Source organism: Podarcis vaucheri (assembly GCF_965113315.1).
Source record: "Podarcis vaucheri genome assembly, chromosome: 10".
Lineage (NCBI taxonomy): Eukaryota > Metazoa > Chordata > Lepidosauria > Squamata > Lacertidae > Podarcis > Podarcis vaucheri.
In genome coordinates, this window is record NC_138748.1 from 34,438,077 (window position 1) to 34,461,785 (window position 23,709).

The window sequence follows — 23,709 nt, forward strand, 5'->3', positions numbered from 1 at the left end:
CATAGAACTGTTTTTCCGCACATGATTCCACTTATTTTTCTTTAGTTAAGTTTCCTACAGCATCCTCCACAAACACAGCACCCTCCAGATGTTTTGGACTTCCACCATCCATGACTATTGGCCATACTGGAAGACACCAGCTTGTGGGATGCTGCCTGCCCCATCTATTTTATTTGTTGCTCTCCTCTCTCAGTCACATTATCTACATTTTTTAAAAATGCAGTCTTCTAGGAGTTGAAGCAGACATGACGACAGCCATGGTTAACGTACTGTCACCAGGAGTGGTATGTCTGGTGGGATGGAGCTGTAGAAAAAGCCTTCTGGACGTGGAGTCACTGCTGCTTTCCAAGATGGGCAGTGCCAAGGTTGGGGCTGTGTGGGCACACCACAGTGTCATACCTTGGATCTCAAATGCCTTGGCTCCCAAACAAATCAGCTCCCGAGCAATCATAACCCGGAAGTGAGGGTTCTGGTTTTTTAACGTTCTTTTGGAAGCCAAACGTCCAATGGGGCTTCTGCGGCTTCTGATTGGCTGCAGGAGCTTCCAGCAGCCGATCAGAAGCTGTGCTTTGGTTTCTGAACTTTTGGAAGTCAAACAGACTTCTGGAATGGATTCCGTTCGACTTCCAAGGTACGGCTGTACTGGACTGGCTTTGCAGCTCTGACCTTGTCACTACCATCTCAGCCCTTCCGGTAAGTGGCCGTGATGCCTGCCAAGAAGCTGCTGTTGCAGTTCTGCCCCACCAGATAAACATGTGTAAGCAACTCCCCACATTTCCCCTTCACCTATAAATGTGAGTTTGCCTATACATGTATAGGGACAGCATACCAGCAGTGCGCCTGCCAACTGATGTCCTGACTCTAAACATAAACTGGTTAATTCATGCTCTAAGTACGCTTATGTGTGGAGGGTACCCATCTAATGCTTACACAAGCAAGCAATTGACATATGCTTGCCATCCTCCCCAATATGTTTCTATCTTCCTGTTAAATGATTGTGGCAGCTTTTCTCTCTCTGATTTTCCCCTCCTGCCAATGCTCTGCTGCTTACCTTCTATCACTCTGCTATGTTTCAGACACACAAATCCTTTAGTTTCAGAAATGTGCATCTGGCTCAAACCTCCCTGTGATCATGTTTCTTTTAGCACAAAGTATATCTGCTTCCTTGTTTGTAACGCTGGAAGTGTCATTCATTCTTCTGTGTTCACACATGTGCACAAAACTGCTCTACATTTGTCCATTTTGCTGTCCATTTTCCTTGGTTTCTTTTGTCACTCTTCAGGTTCTATTATCAAAGGACAGCCTAATTCACACCAACTGCAACTTCCTCTGCTCACACTTCATTCCTTCCCCTTCCCCCAAGTGTGGTCTTTGAGGCCAAACAAAACACCTGCTTCACTGACATTCAAATCTTCCACTGGTTGGACATCTTCTTCTTGCAAATGCACAAAACCCCCTAACCAGTTTGGAATAAGGGTTAGAGTGTTGGACCAGGACCTAGGAGACTGGAGTTCAAATCCCCACTCAGCCAGCCATGAAGCTAACTGCATGATCTTGGGCTAGTCACCATCCCCAAGACTAACCTAGCTCACAGAGTGTTGTAAGAAACAACTGGGAGTGAGAAAACCATGTATGTCACTCTGAACTCCTTGAAGCAAAGGTGGAATATAAATGTAATTGAACAACAACAACACAGCACTACTACTGCTAGTCTTCAGAATCCTATAACTGCACATGCACATCACAGGTTGCCAGTTTCCCAGTTTGGGAAATACAGGTTTTCCCACCCCAAAATTCTCCATTTTCCTGCATACCTGCAAGGCCTGTTGTGCTTATCAGCACAGACCCATTCTCACCCTTGCCCCTAGTGTGGATTTTCACAGCCCAGGCCTGAGAAGAGAGAAAATTTCTTCCAAATAGCACAAAATGTTTTTAGAGACTTTAGGATTGCCTGTTTTGCATTTCTTGCAGCTGAACTTTGTGTAAAATGCTAAAGAAAATGTGATCTGTTGAAAAGGGGATGTCTTGTTTTATCTATGCAAATAGGCTTCATTTTGCTTCAATAAATAAGCAAAGTAACCGTGAATTAGCCTTGCCCTTGACAACTAATATTTAATTCTATATTTATTTACTGCAATGCATTCTTACACTAAGTCATCCGTTAATAATATGTGCTAGATTTTTCCTTGCTATGGACTCTGCTTGAGCAATACACGATTTAAAATGTAAATTATTTTATTTTTAATAAACTGCAGTGAGATTGGGCTATGTGGTAAAAGAATTTAGAAAGCTGACGGGGAAGCTGATTTCCCCCACAATCTGCAATGAAGATGCATAGCACATACCGGTAGCACAACCAACTTTCAAATACATATATTCCATTATTTTTATTAGTGCTGCGGTTATAAAGTGTGTTTCCCCTTCGTATGGTTGAGTTTCATCAAGTGAGCTCCAAGAAGTGCTGAACCTGCTGTTGGAAGATTTACGTTTTGAATTACCCTCTACCATACCAGGAAGTCTTGAATCTTTTATGTTTAAAGCAGAGGTGTGGAATCTCTGAGCTTCCAGATGCAGTTGAAGAAGACCGTTCACAATCACTGGCCATTGGTCATGCTAGTTGCTGCTAATGGAGTCCAACAACTTTGGGAGGATCACAGGTTCTCCCCATGCTCTATTAAGGGCTTCTTCATGGTTCTGCCTGCTGCAGTAAGAGAGTTTGGATCAAGCCCTTAGCTTATTTTTAAAAAGTAAGTTGACCCAAAAAGTGACTACACCCTCCCAAATTTTTTTTGAAGTGTGCATTTGTTACAAAAACAGCAAATGCACCAGAAATGTAAGAAGCTGCCTTATAACCAAGTCAGACCATTGGTCCAGCAAGCTCAGCGCTGTCTGCACTGACTGGAAGCAGCTTCCCGTAGTTTCAGACAGGGGACATTTCCTGCTTTATCTGCTGATGCTACCACTCTTCCTATAGGGTCACTCCTCATCCTTATTCACTACAGTATAATGGTCCTTGTACTAAACAGTTTGAAGAAAGGCTATCTGGTACACATGATGCTTTATAAAAGCACAGCTATGGAAACATCTAAAATGTTAACTTATCAAGCCACTTATCATCCAGTTACGTTCTGGAAACCTATGCCAGAATTAATAGGAGCAAAGTCCGGTGAAAAGCCACCCACTCCATAGAAAGAAGCAAAACAAAAAGTGAAAGAAGCTATTAGGAAGCACCCCTCCAAAATTAAATATGTCAGAAGCCAGAGAAGTCACAGGAATATAGTGGGAGTCTATACATCCATTTTAATAAAGACACACTAAAGCACAGCCCAGGGTATAAGATGCAGCCCTACCACTAATGCGTAGAGCTATAGAGATGGACAACATTAAAGGCACCCAAACAAATCTTTGCAGGGACTGGAGTTTCGAAAGAATCTTCCTTGCAGTTTCATAGCAATATAGGAAAATCCTCACGTAGGACACCTATCTGCTCTAACTGGCAGCAGTTCCACACCCCACACTCCTGGCTTCATCAGATGTCTTACTTCAGTTCCTGTTACCAGGCCTTCCTTAGGTGGAAAAAAGAAGGATAAAATGAAGACCTTCTACATGCAAATCATGTAGTTGAGGTGGTGCCCACACTGTGGCATTGATATATATGTGGCGGTGTTTGATGGAATGCATTCACACTGGGCATTAGTTGTCTCTTCCCCTCAGCTAGTACTTCCCCGCCCTCCATAAGATCCAGAAAACTGAGGTCCATTATGGGTATGCAATGCAAATACTAGGTGTGCAAGTATTTGGATGGGGAATATGTCATGTGGATGGATGGCACCCCAAAAAATCGAGACACATAAAGCTTGAAATCCACATTAAACTCCCACATAGATGGGTCCTGACCTGGCCTTCCCATGCTCAAAAGTAAAGCACTACAAAGACAGGAACTGGTTCTGAGTGGTATAGCAAAATGGAGTTCACTATGCATCTCTAAATAAATACACAAAAGATCAGGCTGTATGAAAAGTCAGTCTTCTATATGTCTGCTCAGAAGTAAGCCCTACTAAATTCGCTGGGGCTTATCCCCACACAAGATTTCAGCCTCAGAAACATCACATAACCTGGAAAGAACAGTCACTTTAGGAAGCTTTGGGCTTTCTGTCACCCATAGCTTTCTGCAATAAATAAAACTATGTTTTTATAAAGATACAACTTGAGGTTTGCTTCCCTTTGGTTTTCTGTTCAAACGAAACAACAGAGCCATTAATCTCAGACAGACAGCTTCCTTTTGTAAGCTTTTTACTTTAATTATCATTAAAGTAGCATTTCCTTTTGTTACATTGTACCAGGTGCCTGCTTTTCATCCTTCAGGGTTTTTGTTGGGTTTCTCTCCCCACCCCACTTGCCACTTCTGCTTTATCCTCAGAGGCAAAGTATCTAAGAGGCAACAAACACCACACCATTGACCCGTCTGGATTTATTTTTATCTCATGTTTATGCCATGTGTCTTTACAGGCTTGGAGATAATGAGCCATCAAATAGTTTATGTGCCCATTAATGTGTCTGCTCCAAGTTAAAGTAACTGATAGGGACATTTATGAACCAGAATTAAATGTGGAGACGGGGACACACTGTTCCTGCTGAAAGCAATCTTGCCACGGACAATTTTTGCTGGATACTTTTATTTTGTGCCTCACCCCCCCCACCACCACCCCAGGATTTCCTTCCACTGCATTCTACAAGGCAACTCATGTTCTTTGACTTGAGGCATAACATTTTTTTTGGAAAGAAATGTAAACATCCAGAGTTAGGCTGATCAAAGTTAGCATCAAAGGATTGCAAGGCATGCATATGCAGTTCCAACTATATATATGCAGTGGTTGCTGAAGATCAACATGTACCAACCTGCACCAAATAGCTGGATACACCTTAGAGGTACCCCCCCCCCGAAAATGACAAGGGCAATCCTCTTCCCCTAGGTCCCTGGTCTTCAACTGGTGACCTGACCCAAGGTGGGTCGCAACAGGAGCACTACCACCATGCAAATATAAAAGGTTAAGAAACGGGTCCCCCAAATGCATGCTTGAGTTTAAAGTGGGTCCTGGGTCTGCAAAGGTTGAAGACTACTGCCCTAGATAACAATGCACATCAGCACAGTTGTGGCAAAAATGAATGCATTTCTTAGTTTTCTGAGAAATACTTGCACTACCTCTATCTGCCCTCCGTGTATTTTGGGCTACAACTCCCATCACCCCCAGCAGCACAGCCGCACCACCAGTCTCAGCCAACAGCAAAGGATGCTCTATCCTGTGACCTGGGTAAGACTAAGCTCTAGTTTGGGGGATAGCCAACATGGTATCCTCCATATATTGTAATATGTAACTCCAATTAGCCCCATTCAGCTTGGCCTGTGGTCAGGATTAATGGAAGTTGTTGTTCAAAGGCTGGGCTAGAGCACAAGTGTGCTGATTCAGATTAATCTGGAAGGCATGACTTTGGCTACTCCTACTAGAGTCTCTCGCCCTTCTCTGATATGGGAGAAGTCGAATTGCCATATGTATGGTGTGATAGCACTGCAGCAATCCAACACATGTGTAATCATTTGGATGCTGGCACAGAGCCCAAGCATTTCATGGTTTCCAGTTACACAGAGAAAGCACTACACATGCACATCTGTAAAGGAGAAGATGCTACACAGACTGGCCAATGAATGCAAGTATGTTTTGGGTGGGGCTAGCAGCCACAGTCTCCCTCTTCCCTCCTCCCACATCCATTCTGCCCTTCATGCTGTCTAAAAGAGCTTTGCTGACATTGTACGAGGCTCAGACATGAATCAGGGGATTCCAAAGATCTATGCATTGGCTTCAGATCTGATGCTTCCATTGTGAAGGCTACACATGTTCAGTAGTTATTAGAAAACTCAGTACACACATCTTTAAGAAGGATAAGACATTGCAATAAACCCTGAACTAGAATCGGCACATCCCACTTATTTCTATGGAACACAGTCATGCATACACACAAACACATCCTTTAAAAAGTTAATATTATATGTTGCAGATGTGCCCAGATTTGTTATTTATTTGTCTGCATGTCTGATTTATATGAGGAGGTTTTTCTAGTATATGCACAGTGACCAAATCAATACTGTTGTTGTGGAACAAAAATAATGAAGGAGAGAAGAATGGCAGGTTGCTACTTTCATGTTATTAAAGAACCTAATTATTTTCTTCCCAGATTGCACTTCCCTTCCCTGAATCAGCAAAATCCTTATTGCTCAACAGTAATGAAGAAAATGTAAGACTATCATGAATTTCCTTAACACTACCCAATTAAAGCTTCATATTGATCAAATTGCATGTACTGGTTCAATAGAGCAAGGTCATTACATTTCCTTCCCTGACTGTTTCCTTTTTACCCTCCCCCAAGGATTCCACAAGCTTGCATTCTAAAGACCAAAAAAAAAGCAAAAAACCTCCAGAGCATTTCTTCCAAGTAAATACCACAGTGCAGGTCTCTTTGTCTGCAGCAAAATTTACAGCACAATTAGATATTGAAACTATTGCAACAGAATTAGATACTGCAACGCTTGCAAAGCTATTGTTGATTTGCACCTCTTCCCTCCTACAACCACAACTGTAGCATTGAGTTCAACAAATGTGTGTGATGATACATTGTACTCTGTATACGAACCATGCTGGATCTCACAGTCTGTGTACTCCAACACCTTTCCCCCAACAATGGCGAGACATGAAGCTTCTAGAAACCAGCAACAGGACATTATATGTGTGTGTGTGTGTGTGTGCTTGCATACGATTGTTTTTAAATTATTGTTTTTCTTTGTTTTTAGTGGTTCTTATATCAGGCGGCACTGTGGTCTAAACTACTGAGCCTAGGGCTTGCTGATCAGAAGGTTGGCGGTTCAAATCCCCGTGACGGGGTGAGCTCCCGTTGCTCGGTCCCTGCTCCTGTCAACCTAGCAGTTCGAAAGCATGTCAAAATGCAAGTAGATAAATAGGTACCGCTCCTGCGGGAAGGTAAACGGCGTTTCCGTGCGCTGTTCTGGTTCACCAGAAGTGGCTTAGTCATGCTGGCCACATGACCTGGAAGCTGTCTGCGGACAAACATCGGCTCCCTCGGCCTATAGAGTGAGACGAGCGCCGCAACCCCAGAGTTGTCCGTGACTGGATGTGTGCTCTGTGCTGAGTTTTATATAACGGAAGCAGATTTGAGAGGCCATGCTTCCCAGTGGCGTAGCGTGGGCTGTCAGCACCCGGGGCAAGGCAAGTAATTTGCGCCCCCTAACCCGTGGATTTGCGCCCCTTAACCCTAACCCCCAGATGTTGCGCCCGGTGCGGCCGGCCCCCCCCCTGCACCCCCCACGCTACGCCACTGATGCTTCCTTTAGGCTCAGTCCTCACTGGGCTGCTTTAGGGTGGGACAGGGGGTGGCCATGCTAGTTCTCAGTCCCAGCAACATTAACATTGCATCCAACTAAGTGTAGACCCATTGAAATCAATTAACACAAGTAACAATCTGCATTACATCACTTAAAATCCCCCCTCTCTCTCTGACTCTCTCTCTCTCTCTCTCTCTCTCTCTCTCTCTCACACACACACACACACACACACACACACACACACACACACACACAGGAAGTCTTTGAATTATGCCATTCATTATTCAAAGCAGCTGCCTAGGCATCTATTTCCAAGCAACACATTTAGGATTAATGTGGAAGTTCATAAAAAGAGAAAAGTAATAACTCAATCGCAATGGGGGGGGGGAATCCATGTGGTGTTTTTAAAACTTCCTAAATTTCAAGAAACCTTTTCCACATTTTTGTGTCTTCCAAGGAATCGCTGTGTGCTGCAACAGATCCTCAAACTGTTGGCTTGCATGAACACAGTACACCTCATTACACACCCTGCACTCTTCTGTAACCATGCACTGAAAGGAAAGGAGGGTCACACAAAAAGTGTTTCTGTTCAGGTGACCCTTCATTACCAATATTCTTGTGCTGGAAACTCTGATATGAAAAGGCTTCAGTGCTAAGCACACCAACTAGATAGCGAGTCCTAGCGAAGTTTCTTCTGATTAAACCAACTTAGGGATGGGCTACATTGAGCCCAGACACCAATACGGAAATGTACCGAGGTCAGCCAATGCCAGGCATTGTGGGGAACCTTTCTCAGCCTAAGGACCATGTTCCTCATGGGCAACCTTCCAGCAGCCATGTGTCAGTGGGGAGCAGAGGCAAAGGGAGGCAGAGCAATGGATATGAATCTCACCTTTGTACAGCAGAGGACATTCCAGCCATGCAAAAGTCTACATGCACATACATCTCTCCATCTGCAGCCATCCAAATTGGCAAGGCATATTATGAAAATTCAAGGACACATTCCAGTCATGGGGAAAGCAATTGAGGAGAATGCAGGACAGGGTCTGTGGGGGGTGTAGCCTAGGGAGAGGGGTGGAGCCTAAGGAGAGTCACAACGGCTGAAGGGAGAGGTCTTGGGGGCAGAGGTGCCAGCTTCGCCAGAGGATTGGGGGGACCCAACATGCCATTGTGAAACATCCTGACATTGACGTCATGAGGAGCCAGGGGCAGAGCCAAATGCCCTCTGGAAATTGAGGGGGGTGGCCTCCTCCAAAAAATGCATTTGGGGGGCCGAAACTGCCTTGGCCCCTAGGAGTTGGCACCTATGCTCAGGGGGGTGCATTTTGTTTCCATGCCTCCCCAGCCTGGTCTAGTAGACCACTGTAAACAAAATGGCAGAAAGCAGCACGTACGGTAATATCTAGATCGGATGAATTCACAGAGGATGGAAATTGCTCATACAGGAGGTGGCAGTGGCCACCAATTCAGACACCTTTAAAAGAAGACCAGCAAATTCATGGAAAATAAGGGTATCATTGACTACCAAACCCAATGGCTATGTTCTGTCCTTCATGTTTAGAGGCAAGTAAAGGTAAAGGGACCCCTGACCATTAGGTCCAGTCGTGACCGACTCTGGGGTTGCAGCGCTCATCTCGCTTTATTGGCCGAGGGAGCCAGCGTTTGTCCGCAGACAGCTTCCGGGTCATGTGGCCAGCATGACTAAGCTGCTTCTGGTGAACGAGAGCAGCACACGGATAGGCCGTTTACCTTCCCGCCAGAGCAGTACCTATTTATCTACTTGCACTTTGATGTGCTTTCAAACTGCTAAGTTGGCAGGAGCAGGGACCGAGCAACAGGAGCTCACCCCGTCACGGGGATTTGAACGCCGACCTTCTGATCAGCAAGTCCTAGGTTCTGTGGTTTAACCCACAGCACCACCCGCGTCCCGTGCTTCTGCATACTAGTTGCCAAAAACCACAAGCTATAAAGTGCTGTTGTGCTCAGGTCCTAATTGCAGGTTTCTCAGGGGCATCTGGGTGGCCACTGTGAGAACACAACACTAGATTAGATGAGCCATTGGTGTGATCCAACAGGCTCTCATCACGCCCTAAGAAGATGAGCACAGATTCTGAACACTTCTCTTTGCCAGAATTACTACACAGTAACAAAATCCACATGCTCCACCCGTTTGGTGCTAGATTACGATACTCATCCTGCTTAGCTCTATTTTGTAAAGAAACAAGGATAGGATTTGAAATGTGCATCATTATTTGATGAGAGTTCAGTAAGACTAGCTCTGTCATTCCCAGTGGGCACCACTTCCACATGGAAGATAAAACTATTTTTTAAAAAAAATAAATCCTATTTCTTGCCAGTCTTTTGCTTCTTGAATATGTATGCATCAGAACTAAGTCTCTTTGCATAAGGAAAAGATCATATCCCTTCTTCACTAACTGATTCCAAATAAAAGCTCATATACAGTTTCTTAAATTAGCCATTTATATTCACAGCAGCTACTCAACCAGAACTGTAATAGCGGAACATTTGCCATCTCACATATTACATAAGTAAGGTTAAAAACAGGCCTTTGTAATAAACTAGGAATGAAGCTGGATATATCAAGATCTGTATACCCATCCCTGCTAAAGTTCAAGTGCTTGCTAAATCCGAAATAATGTTCAGCTCCTGAGAATAAATGCTAAATGCCAGATTTTACTAAATACGGGCAGATTGCTGCCTACCATATTTATTAAATACTAAATGGTTATAATACACCCTAGAATATAACTCTCCTAGCTCCAATTATATTGAAGGTACTTCCTGCTTTCTTTGCACTACTGTCCGATTCCATCACATTGTAAATGTGATCCTATTCCATGCTTTAAATACTGCAGCACAAGCCTTGGGACATACACATAAGCCCACTTTTCTGAGGGGGGGGGGACCAAATTAATAGGTGTTCTTTGTCAAGTGCTACCAAACATCACCAAACAGGCTTCACATTTACCAGCAGCATATTTTGCTTGCCTTATTTTGTGATGGCACTGTATAACCACTGACTACAATGCACAGGAAGAGACTGGTCTCTACACGTGGCTAAAGAATATCAGGATCCAATTGTTTGGGCAAGGTGAAGTTGAAACACAAAAGGTAGGAAGAGGAAGGAATCCTAAGGCGTACTGCAAAGTTTCAAACTGCCACCCTTTCATCTACATGGCTCAAGAAATGGCACATGCGCTTTTTAAGGATTCCACTGCTGCCTGGGGTTAAGACAGAACGTAGTAAGAAATGATCAAAGTGCAGCTGTTACTGCCATCCAGACATGCCTTAAGTCACACAATTTGTAAACACAAATAGCATATTGTCTTGGCAGTGCCCAAATACCATTTTTCTGGGCCTAGTTTTTGAAAAAAAATCTTTATAATGTCCTTGACTTCCCTATGAAGGATCTTATCTAGTGTTTTGTTGTTGTTGTTTTTAAAAAGAGAATTAATTGTGTCCTTTAGCTGGTTCAAGTTCCTGTATTCAAGCTTCGTGTGTTTCTGGCTTCCTGATTTGCAACTTGTAGTAAAGCATAGCAGAATGATATGTATGCACAACAATTATTAATGAGTTATGAACTCTGTTTAGACCAGGCACCCCCAAATTTGGCCCTCAAGCTGTTTTGGGACTACAGCTCCCATCATCTCTGACCACTGGTCCTGTTAGCTAGGGATAATAGGAATTGTAGTCCCAAAACAGCTGGAGGGCCGAGTTTGGGGGTGCCTGGTTTAGACACTGTTCCCTGTCCCTAGGATCTAGTGTCAGTTCCTCTCTGCTTTCTGGAGCCCAGAGGTCTGTCTCATTTACTCGTATATGTTCTGAGTTCTGCAAGTCCTGCCACCACTCTTGGCTCTCAATATCCCCTGGATCTCATTGTCCCCAATTTATTATCCAGCTTGTCTTTCCCTCCCTGCTGCCAGTCATACAGGCTCCTCCTACCTGGGAGTAGAAAATTCCACCAGGAAGTAAGACTCTCTCTGAGACTTGGAGGGCACGCACCTCCATTTCTCTCCAATCCAAGTCCCAAGAGTTTTCTGTGTAAGGGCAATTGTCCCCACCTACCCACCCCGCTTCAAGGCCTGGGCCAACAGCTCACTGCTCAGAATGCTTCTTCTTCAGTTCCATCATTGGTTGGTTCCAGTTTATCTCGAGATCTGTACACCCATATAAATAAAGGGAAACATTTTTTCCCCCTCCAGCCCCTTGTAGCCCATGCTGGACACCTCTAGACACCTCAGACATGGTTTAAATATGCTCAGTCCTTCCCTTCCCACCATTGTATGTTTGTTTTGGGACCAGAGTGCATGAGGAACACAGGACAACAGGGCTCTTAAACCTTTAAGTGGGATGTAGAAGAAGCATTTTCCAGCATAGCGTTTGTCCTGTTGGGATAGCTGCATCTGGATTCAATGAGGCTCCCTCTTCTAGACACCTGTAAAGCAGGTATTTCACCTGACCCTTGGGACCACCGCCCTTGCCCATCAGCTGTATAACGGAAAGCAGCAGAGAGAGGGGAGGGGAGGGGAGGGTTTTGATGCTGTACAACTTGATGTCAGATGCAACTGCAATGCTGCAAGATCAAAGCAAGGGGGTAGAAACAGCTCAGCAAAGAGACTTGTGCTCCTTGCTGTATGCAAGAAGTGCCCTTACATTTTGTAACTGTTTGCATGTGGTTTGCAACAGCATCTTAAAGACGGTAGCTTTGAGGCTCTGATATAAATAGTATCAGGGAGCTTTAAAAAAAAAGTCGGTGGAAAAGCTGGAAGGTAAAGCTTGAGTAGAGATACCAAGAATTCAATGCATGCCTCTATTTCCATGGGAAATATATTTGCAAACTCGTCTGTGACATTGTGTGCAGTAGTGGCGGGCAACAGGCAGTGGGGCTGCATTGCTCTTCAAGCTTTCCAATATGGTTTTCTGTGGGGCGGGCATACATTGGCATGGCTTTGATGTTAGGCTACCCTATGCCTGATTTGGCTCAGATGAAGAGCATCCTTTCCCTTAGACTAGTTTACCAGGTATGTTCTATTAATTAGCTTCAGTTTTTATGACTTTTATGTTTGTATTGCATTGATATTAGATTGTACACTGTCCCTGAATCAATCGATAGATACATTCATGTTGTTTCCTGTCTTGCAGCACCTAAGTTTAAAGTAAACCTTGAAATGCAGCGATCGTCATCTAAACCCAGCAAACCTGTTAAGTAGAAGAGATCCAATGTGCAGAGTACATGTGCAGGGCAGCCCCATTCCATCTGTAAGGTCTTGCCATTCATTTCAGAGGTAAGGGTAGAATCATGCCTACAAAGGGATGCATTGACATGCTTTCCTTTCTACTGAAGGGAATGAGAAAGACTGCTTAAAGTGCTTCGTAGTTCCACCTGCACACTGGAGCACATATAAAGCTCTGGATCAAGGCATATGACTTTCTGATGGAACCAGAGGCAATTTGCACATTCAAGGGCTCAATTTCCTTCTTATTGAACCTATATATATATAACTAGGCACACTAAATGTCAGGCTTAAGTCCAATAGTTAAACCATACAAAAAGTGCTTTGTAGCTTCTTACACTGGATCTTTAAGGAACACATATATTATCCATTGAGATTATGCGCTGCAAACGCAATGTTCATGAGTTAAAATGACCGGGAATGTATGGACACCCAACATACCTGAGGCAGTGCAGAGTTGAGCTGCCGCTGGAGAGCATCTCTATCGTAGATGACATCCTGGAGGCGTTGCTGGGCCAGAGAAAGGCTTTCCTGCGTCTCTCGAAGTGTGTCCAAGAGACGGTCCCTCTCATCTAGCATATTCACCATAAGCTGCTCAAAGTGAGAATCCGAGTCCGAGCCACTGCTCTGGGACCCCCTTTGGCTCATCGGGGTGTCCTCGTTTATCGTGGGCATCACTTCACACATCATTTCTGAAAGCAAAAAACAAATGGAGGGAGGGATGAAAAATAATCCTCTAAGTACCAATAGCTTCTAGGAAGCTATTATATATAATAAAGTCAATCATTTCAAGATTGACTCCCTTCCTGGCAGTAAAATAATAATAATAATAATAATAATAATAATAATAATAATAATAATAGATTTATTGATTTATTATAACCATTAATTATTAATGATATTGTTAATCATTAATAATAATTAATAATCCACAGTTCTGGAAGTGCTCCTCTTTCAGGAGAGGGATATGTTTAAAGTCTCACCAGCAGATTGACACAGACAGTGTCCTTTGAAATCATGTCAAAGATTTCATTTTCTAAGTTCCTTTCTTTTATCTGACCTTTATCCACCCACTCACTCTCCTGCATGCCATCTTCTGACTGTTTGTAGTAGTGCCCATGGCTACTATTAATTGCCAAAGATAGTACTTCCCAACACTTTCCTATAGCAGAGCTCAACTTCAACGCTGAACTCAGCAGAAAGTCAACATTAAAAATGTCGTAACGTTCTACCCTTCTTGGCAGCCTGGGTTGGAGTCAGGCCTCCACTTAGGTGATCTCTTCCAATAAGAAAGCTAATTGCTCTTCACATAATTCCTTCCTCAAAATGAGGAGGACAGAAATGCATTTCTACAAAGCTAATTTGTTCCAAGATTGTTGCAGCCTAGCCTAAGGGTAGCTTTTGGAAAATCAATTAATGTCACAATTATCATAACCTATCTTAAGGTGCCTGGTGCTGTGCAACACAAGGTAATTTCACAAATCCAATATGCTGTTGGATATTTCTCAATAAACATTTATGGCCAACATCTTAGAAATTCTATGCTAGTTCAGAAGATTATTAACCTTAAAACATCAGGAAATGAAAATGAACAGAATCACTGTGTACTAACTAAAATTATTAACTAGTATGCCGTCCATATATTACAACTGTATCATCAAACCATGACCATTCTATTTTGCCTTTGATCTCAAGTGATTCTGCCATTCTAGCCCATGTTATTGGCTCCCATTCTTGTTCTTTTCCTAGATGCTCGACTCTTCTTGTGTGTTAATATTCCGAGTGGCTTATATTGGTGTTTTATCTCTGCTTTTGGACTGGATTCCTTTTATAAAGTACTTGAAGGACTGAGTGGGAAAGTGAGCCATATCAATAAACATGGCTCAGTTATTTACAACTGGGATAGATACACACAAATTTTGAAGCATCAGACAGCACTTCAGACAAGTTTACTGTTTACACCTTAATGCCACGTAGCCTCAGCCAGAAGATAATACCTGAGATCACATAGCACGCTTCAGTCTCCAAACCCTTAGCTACAGCACCCTTTTAACTGTATCAGGGCAGCCAAGGAAAGCAGAAGCCAAAAGGTGTTCCCCAAGACTTTGGTACCTTTGTTTTGTTAATCATATGCATTGACTGAACTGTATTGTTGCCTCTGTGTATTGATGGAAAACAGCATATAACTTCCAATGCGACATAAAAATGTTCTCCTGAAATAAGAACTCTAGGAAGGCTATTTAAGCTGCCTAAATGTGTCAGCTGTACATTGCTCACTTTGTTTGGCTATATTTATATAGCCCCCCCCCCGAAACGACACACGTTCCCTGGGCTGCGCAATGAACATTAAAAGGGTAAAATATATCAAAACAATAAAAGGCAATAGAAAAATATGAGGGTAGGCAGAGTGACTGCTATTGTTCCTTCTGCCTAGAACTCTCCCTGACAGCTGGGAACTGTTAGTAGGCTTGCTACAGTGACAAATTGCTACCTGTTGATTGGTGCTGTTACTGTGTGCTTGTTACACAAGATGCCTGTGAGCAAAATCGCCATTGGTGGGTAGCTGCATCTTTTTGCTATAAAAGAGATTGCCACTGTTGTTGCATTTGTTACTCTTGTGATGTTTCCCATGTGTGGGTAAGTCACTGCTGGCTGGGTGTGGGTACCAGCAAGCTAACATGGGGGCAAACAGAGACTCAGAAGCAGACATCCTAAGTGCACCATACAATTGGGATACTCAGGACACATAATGAGCAAGGCACCTAGAAGTAGTTGTATTTAATTTGGCTACACTAGAGGTTTAAGACCTGATAGTTCAAGGCTAGGAACGCAGGTGGCGCTGTGGGTTAAACCACAGAGCCTAGGGTTTGCCGATCAGAAAGTCGGTGGTTCGAATCCCCATGATGGGGTGAGCTCCCATTGCTCGGTCCCTGCTCCTGCCCACCTAGCAGTTCGAAAGCATGTCAAAGTGCAAGTAGATCAATAGGTACCGCTCCGGCAGGGAGGTAAACGGCATTTCCATGTGCTCCTCTGGTTTGCCAGAAACAGCTTAGTCATGCTGGCCACATGACCCGGAAGCTGTCTGCAGACAAACGCCGGCTCCCTCGGCCTATAGAGCGAGATGAGCGCCGCAACCCCAGAGTCGGTCACGACTGGACCTAATGGTCAGGGGTCCCTTTCCCTTTCCCTTTAGTTCAAGGCTACAATTCAATGGGTTCTGAGCTGGACAAGGGTGAAGTAGGAGGCAGTGGATGATAGCAGGATCCACAAACGTATATTTCTACCCCTAGTGCATTGTCTATTCTTTTTTCACCTTTTCTTTGCCACTAATGAGTAACTTTCCAGATTTTTCACCATGGTTGCAATCCCACAAGAAACACGTAATTGCTCTCTTCTCAAAGCACAGCAATCTAGTAAGGGAAACAAAACGCAGTGCTGTAGAGCCAAATGGTAGCGCTCTCCAAGGACCCAACAGCACACTTAAGGCAAACCGCCATTGATATTAATGAACATTAGGGCCAATTTCAATGCAACAAGGTCAGACCAAAAAGCTTATTCTTCAAGCAAAGGAACACCTGGAATTAGGGGAACCTGTAAACAACAACTAATGTTACATTTTGCAGTGCTCCTGTTCAATGTTGCAATCAGCTATAGGGTACTGCATTTCCCTTTCCTCCAGATTTTCATTCTTTTCCCCTGCTCAACAGACCCTCAATATTCTATGGTCATTGAGCATGCTCAGTCCTTACTGGACTGCTTTCGGAGGGGAGATATTGCCCTTTCAATCCCACCCCCTCGTCATTTTTGCTGCTTCTGCAAACCGGCATGCCAATATCAGCAACTCTGCTTTCACTACACAGCTGTCATAATGCAGCACCTGATTTTGCTATCAGTCTCAAGCAGGGCATTAACCCAAGGCTTTGGGGGGAAAACAGCATCAAAGACATGAATCTATGGTCCGGCTTGGGTCTTACATCATGGCTTTTTAACAAAAGTTGTGGACACTTGAAAGTGCAATAGGTCTGCAGGCAAGTCAACAGAGTAGGAGGCTCCTGCATACAGCTGAGTGTTTGATTTGTCCTGTGATGATGCCTAAGGGGTCAATTAAGCAGAATGACTGGCCTCGGCTGCATACTGAAAGGTATGGGAATTTTGACTGGAAATCCAAATAAAGGTTACTTGCAATATTAAAAGCTGACTATACTGCAGGGTTGTTGTGTACTATGCCAGTAGCAGCTGGCAACATTTTGACTTGGTAGGGCTGCAGTTTTTCACCTTGCTGTTTTTCTTATAACAGGATTTGTTTAGGAAAGTGTGCTGAGTGCTAGTCTCCTCACTAAAAAGCACCAGTTATTCTCTGCATATCTATGGAGTTGAGAATAGCTTGCATGTAAAAGGGCCACTATGATTTTCAGGCAAGATTGACTCCATACCTCTTATTTAGAAATTATTTCATACCACATGACATAAGATTTTGATTTTACATATTAATGACACCTACACATCCATTGCCAAAAAGTAAACAAACTCAAACTTTTTTTAAAATGTAAGAAACACTTGCTACAAGTTGCATGCTGTTTTTTTCTCTCCCCCCCCCGCCCAATCAATTTAACTTTTCATTATACAAAACACTTCTTTCCTCTAAATTAAAAGTACAGAACAAAATGCTCCAACCAACAGATGAAAGATTATTGCTTCATTTGAAACAAGGCACACCAGAACATACTTGCAATGCATGGCTTTCTAATAATCTCTGGTCATGTGCAGAGTTCACCACACCAGAGTAATTGTAATCAGCCTCTTATAACTGAGATTAGGAATAATATTGTCCAGGTTTGGGGAAAGATGGGTAGCCAGTCAATGTGATATGCAAACAGACTTAGAGAGCAAACTTCTCATTTTAGAAACTGACAGATAAAGTCACAAAAAACACCCAATATAGAAATAATAGCAAGAGCATTTCCCTCCATTACTCCATATTCATGAGATTCGGAATTAGGAAGGGGCTTGTTGGAAGCAGATCCACACACCAGTTCTGGAAATACTCTGGAAAATACTTGCATTTGGCTTAAGATCAGCTTGCCCTGCTCTGCTCTACCCAGCAGCAGCAGCTGCAGTTTTAAATGTGTGCATGCAGGAAAATTGTTAATACAGAGTTTGCTGCACCACATGCAAAAGATGTCCATAATTTCTCCTTCCAATTTAATTCATATAAATGAATGCAAAAACATTAAGTTTTAGAAAAGCATATTTATTATAGAAAGAAACTCACACTGTGACCACTGTTATTTGCTTCCCTCTCTTGCAAGGAAGGTCACGAAACAAATACTAAAGAAAACAAAAATGTCCTTCAAAGTAGGAAACACTCCCTGTTGCTTCTCTGGTTAACTGAACATACTAAAATGGAGAAGGAGATCTAGCCTTCAAGGAACAAGCTCTGAGCATGCTCACAAGCAAGGCATGATTTGATAGGGCTGGAACACCCTCAGTCTTCCCCACTCAATGCAGATTGCCTTGATAACAACAGAAAGAAGGGGAAACGGAAAAGCTGGTAGTCTTCCAAGAGACACTTGGAATGGACCTCTTTACCAGAGTATACTTCCAGATTAGGATTGTCAGAGTGATGCAGAGAGCTTATTAGCCAGAGAACAGAAAATGGTCAGAAATGTTTCCAGAGCTTCTCTTGAGTTCAAACGGATGCGTGTGAAACAGGAAAGTGTGTCTCTCTGGGGGGTTTTTGTTTGGTGGTGGTGGCAAGTTAAAAACATGCTTAACATTCTCCTTGTACTGTGTCCCAATAGTGCAAGGGCCTCCACTGTATTCCTGTCAGCCCCACCTGCAATGTGGGTATGAAAGCAGTGGATAGCAGGGTAGGATTTTTCTACTTTCTCAGCTCAAGTTCAACACCTCTCCTGCAATACAGGTGACACACAGCAAGATTGTTGCACATGCTTTTTTCTCAGTCACACATCCTTCCAAGCCACAATAAAGCCAATAAAGGGCACTTGCTTTTGAATGTGCATTAGCATTCATTTCAAAAGTCTCACACCAGGTAAGAACAGAGTTAGAAAGAGCTGGAACGCTTTTTCCTTTGCTGCTGATACCTTTTGAGGGCACTTGTGGGGAGGGCCTGCTAGTGCACAACCCCAACTTGATTAAAATCTTGATTTCTGTGGACAGCTCTCCCCCCCCCATCCCTGGGGACATGACCTATCCAGACAATGAGGTAGTTTGCTCTACTTTTTTATATTCGTGTGTTGTTTCTTCTCTCTTCTTTCTCCAGTCACTCGGTTCTATGTGTGCTGTATGCTGATTCTTGTTGCGCGTGAATAAAACCTATAGTCTTCTTCAGCCCAAAGTGTGCTCATTGCCTCCAAATCACAAAGAACAGCTGCCCTTTGGCGGACCAGTGGGCTTTCTTCCCCCTCTCCCCAAGATGGTTTGTACTTCTGCAAATATCAGGGTTCCACTGAGTCTGCTAACAGCTGCCTTATGTGCTTGAGTGCTGATGTTCTAGCTACATAAGCACAGGCACTCTCCTCTAAAGATATTTAAATGGAATTTAAAATATTATAAGAAATGAATGATTAAGCAGAGACTAGCAGAGCTGCCATAGCAGCCGATTTCCTGCACCGTCAGGGAGTTTGCTCTAAGATCTAAGAGATCTCATCCAACTCTATTGTTTAAATTAATCACAACAGTGGAGTTTCTCCTAAAAGAATGGGAAAGAAAGAGGAATTAAAAACAACAACACTGTTTAACCCCAAGAGTGTTCATAAATCAATTACAACCTAACTCCATTAAAATGCACAGGACTTTGCCATTTACATCTATGGGAAAGGGATTGCGTACTGCAATTTTAAAATTACTCCTGTAATTTGTTATGCCTTAGCGATGATATATCTGAATTAAGTAGAAAAAATATATTTAGTGACTGTCAGCATCTTTCTGGAAAAATATATATATACTAAGATAGATCTTCACATTAAGCTTAACCGTGGAAGGTTCAGATGTTTAGTAAAAATGAGGGAGGGAGGGATGGAATCTATCCAATAATACTGTATACCATGTGTCCCCTTTCTTCTACAGCAGGCTTTCACCAACCATACTCTTATTAACTGCTGATCTTTGGATTTATTAAAAGGCTCTGATGAGGTAATTGATTAATAAACTTACATCGAAGCTCACAAGCCTATCAAGTGCCTTCACCTTACAAGACGACTTGAAAGGACAGCAAGACAGAGATAATGAAGCACAAGGCTCTGGTGGTTATTGGTCTGAAAGTCTTTTAATGCCACTGTTTGTTCTTTATTGCAGAATAAATAAACAAATGGAATTGTGTCCCCCCCCCGAGATGTATTTTCTCCTAGCAAATAGAATTACAAAATAAGTCAGTAAGAAACCCAGTCTTATATAGCATGAGAAAGGTACAGAGTGACAATCTGAGTTGGGCACTAATCAAGGAATTCACGACTTTTCGCATTAACATGAGCATCTAATTCCACATCAGCTAATCTTGACTGACTGCACATCTCATGGAATTAATGCTTCGTTTGCAATGTCCAGCTCTTGGAGATCCTGTAATTCATTGTTTGGGGATTCAAAGCTTAGCAAATAAAGAATCCTAGATCAAGCTTAAAACTTGGATTTTGTGACTAAATTGCTTTGAACTTTTTTTACACTGCAAAAATTGTTTAATGGTGAATTCAAATATGAATTCTTTTTCATGATCTCTTTGGGTTTGTATGCATCAGTTCTGTCAATAAAGAATATTGCATTTCCAGAAGTAATGAGATTCCTATAAGGGGAAATAGCCAAAAGTTAACGTAGACCCTTTGGCGAACTTTCAGCTGGACAATATCAACCATTATAATATCCTATAATAGCGAACTCCTCTCTGAAGTGGTCACACACTCTCATATACACTGCATCCAGTGTGCTCCTGGTTTGCTACAATCCCTATCTACCCTGATGTTTCTTATGAAATACTGCATTTTGCTGTGTTTCCCCCAAACCTGCTTCAATTCAATTTGAGAAAAAGGAGGACTCAGCTGCATTTTAAGTCACTGATTGGTAACCCAGCTTGAATGTTCATCCTTCTTTAGCAAAAATGGCACCACTCCCACACAATAATTCCTCTTATCAGGAGGCTTGGGGGAACTCCACGATATATAAAAAAGAGGAAGACAAGTTTTTGTGGTGAGAGGAGAAACTAGAAGACACCCCAGTTAGGACTGAGCATGCTCAGTGACCACAGAACACTTGCGTAGGGAAAGATAGCTCAGTTGGTACAGCATGAGACAATCTCAGAGTTGTGGGTGGGGCAAAAGACTTCTCCCTTGCAGGGGGTTGGACTAGATGACCCCCTGTACCCCTTTCCTTCTCTTCCATTCCGTGAACCTGTGGGAGGGGAATGGCATATCCTGGGAAAGGGCACAGTTGTCTATCTGGAACAAGAAAACTCCAACATTTCTTGGGTAACATATCCATCACTGGTCCATGTGACTCCAACATCTCAGCAGAGGTCATTCCCAAACCAGAAATCTTTAACTTTAAATATTTAACTGGAAATATCAGGGATGGAACTGGGGACCTTTTGCAATCAGAACATGTGCTCTGCTGCTGAGCCTGCCCCAGGGTATGGTTTCACAATACAGTACTAGTACTAACAGAAAGTACCATTTGAGATGACTGCTTTTTCTATAAAAGCAATTTTTATCAATATGTTTTACATTATTGTACAAAGTGGTATGGGTAGTATTCAATGCTAGTCCTACTTAGAGTAGACCCACTGAAGTTAATAACCCTATGTCAGTCATGTGTATTAATTTCAATGGGCCTACTCCGGTACACAAAGCTCACATACATGGTTTAGTGCAAACTGCAACACATCAGCTAGAGCAGTTGGTAAAGTAAATTAACCATTAAGTCCTGTGATGAGATTTACTATTCCAAGATGCATGGGAAACTAAATCAACTTGCATAATTCAAAGTTACCATAAGGAAGCAATTATATAATGGTATATATCCACTCCACCCCAAACAACCGACCATTACAGACTGCAACTTTGGGGCTTTCTGATGTGCAAAAGGAAACCTGTATCAATCCTTAATTTGATTAAAATTTCTTTTTATTCTGAATCACTACCATGGAGAGGATGGTGTGTGTGTGTGTGTGTGTGTGTGTGTGTGTGTGTGTGTGTGTGTGAAACCTCTGCAAACAGCACAGCAAGTCAATCCTAGTTCTTTCATTTTGACCCCACCCACCAGCTTCTCTCTACCTCTTGATATCAAATGCCCCAGGTGGAAAAAAAAAGCTCAGAAATCAGAAGAGTAATATTCACTCCACTCCACAGGTCAGTCACGTTTGTTCCCTGGCACATGTTCATTGCCATTCTTCCTTTTTTAATTGTAGGGATGTGTGAGGAGCAATTTGTGAGCACAACTGACAGCTCAACAAAGGCTCCCTTCTTATCACACTACCGTTCAGCTATAGTTCACCTTGAAGGCTTCCAATTTCAAAGGATCAGGGTGTGGGAGGGGTGTGGTTTCTTCTATATTCCGAAGATGGTACTATAAGGTGACTTTCCCCTGTTCTTGCTAAACCCTTCCCTTGGGAGCCCCGAGTGCAATTTCATTTCTCCATTCAGGGAAGCCAAGTCTTTAATTGTACGAGCTACTTTGCCCCTTCGGCTACATCCGCGCCATCCCCCTTTGCTCTGTGCCTGCCGTGACATCATCAGCAGGAACTCACCCTGCCCTTCGGATACTACTTCACCCAACCATATTTACAGCACCTCCAAAGACACGCTGCCGCTGCTGCTCTTGCAGCGACCAGCAATTCCTGCGATTTTCTTCTCCCTCTCCCGCCCCCCCCACCTTCCCCTTTCCAGATGCTGTCAGCTACACCTCACTTCACCCACGGAGAGCAATTCCTGGAGGAAAATCCGTGCCATTGTCTGACTTGCACACTGCATGCATCTTTCTCCTCCTAGTTAACTCCTTCCCTCCCGCGCTGCTTCAGCTGAACTGTGAGATCACCTTTGAAAAATTAAAAGAAGAAGAAGAACGTAGAGGGTTGGAAATCGAGAGAGATCCTTTCCACTGATCCGCACCCCCCACCCCCACCCTCCACCAGCAAGTCTTGGTATTAAGAGCTAAGTCTTGCAGCTGCAACATCTGCCACCCAGAAACCCAACCCATCCTTTAAGGGAATAAAATAGCCTTAAGAAGTTGACTTCATTGAAAGACTGGGATCTCCATTTCCAAGGAGAATCTTTAAAAGACAGCAGCCCCGGCTGATTCCCCATCACCTCCCTTTCCCTTTGCAATGGGATGTGGGGGGCGGGGGGGGGGGTTCGAGACCTGCCTTTGCCCTCTGGCTTTGCAACATACCTAAAGCTTGGTCTTCTCCGCGCGTCTCTCGGGAATCGGTGGTCCTCGCCCTGGCTCCGCTGGGCGCTCACACACAGCCGGGCGCCGCCGCCCCTCCACTCGCCTCCCGGGCAAGGCTGCCAGGACCAACGCCAACGCTGCCGCCGCCGCCGCCGCTCCTGCTCAGGCAAGGCAGCCCCAGCGCAGCCCGCCACCCGCTTCGGCCGCCAGCAGGAGCGGCTCGGCGGCACCTCAGCATTTTCCTCCGCCTGTCACTTCGTCGGCAGCCAAAAGGGGGAAACATCCATGGGGAAAAAATGGCATATTACAATTTTTTTTTTTTTGCTTTGAGGAGCTAGAGCGCGGTTGAGACCATTGTTAGGAGGAGGAGAGGGGGGAGAGGCGGCTCTTAAAGCTCCAGCAGCCCTTTTTTTTCTCTCCCCCCCCCCTCCGTGCCTGGTAAAGTCAGCGGATTAAGGGGGGGGGGAGAAAGAAAGCAGGGATTTTGCTTTTCTTGGAATTAAACTTTGCGGAGTGACAGCTGGAATGGCCTGCGGTGTGTGTGTGTATATATATATATAAAACAATGGCCGGAAAATCGGGCAAGCTGCGTTCCTTACCCGCGCAGCGCAATCCTATGTATGGCTTTTGCACCTTGTTCGGTGGCGTTTAGTAAGAGGTAAAGGA

General features: G+C 43.7%; 1 protein-coding gene across 6 annotated transcripts in view; it reads right to left on the bottom strand.

Moving 5' to 3' along the window:
* The window catches only part of PPFIA2 (PTPRF interacting protein alpha 2), a 298,064-nt gene extending 274,756 nt beyond the window's left edge, over positions 1 to 23,308 (bottom strand). For 3 of the 6 annotated variants that reach the window (XM_082240945.1, XM_082240943.1, XM_082240938.1), the window contains exons 1-2: positions 23,044 to 23,307; positions 13,090 to 13,340 (exon numbers count right to left, since the gene is read on the bottom strand). In XM_082240945.1, coding sequence (XP_082097071.1) covers positions 13,090 to 13,338 — 249 coding nt within the window. In that variant the 5' untranslated portion in view covers positions 13,339 to 13,340; positions 23,044 to 23,307. Of the gene's footprint in view, positions 1 to 13,089; positions 13,341 to 23,043 lie in introns of all 6 variants that reach the window. The other 3 variants (XM_082240947.1, XM_082240944.1, XM_082240942.1) reach the window with 2 other exon arrangements.
* Positions 23,309 to 23,709: the final 401 nt, after the last annotated feature.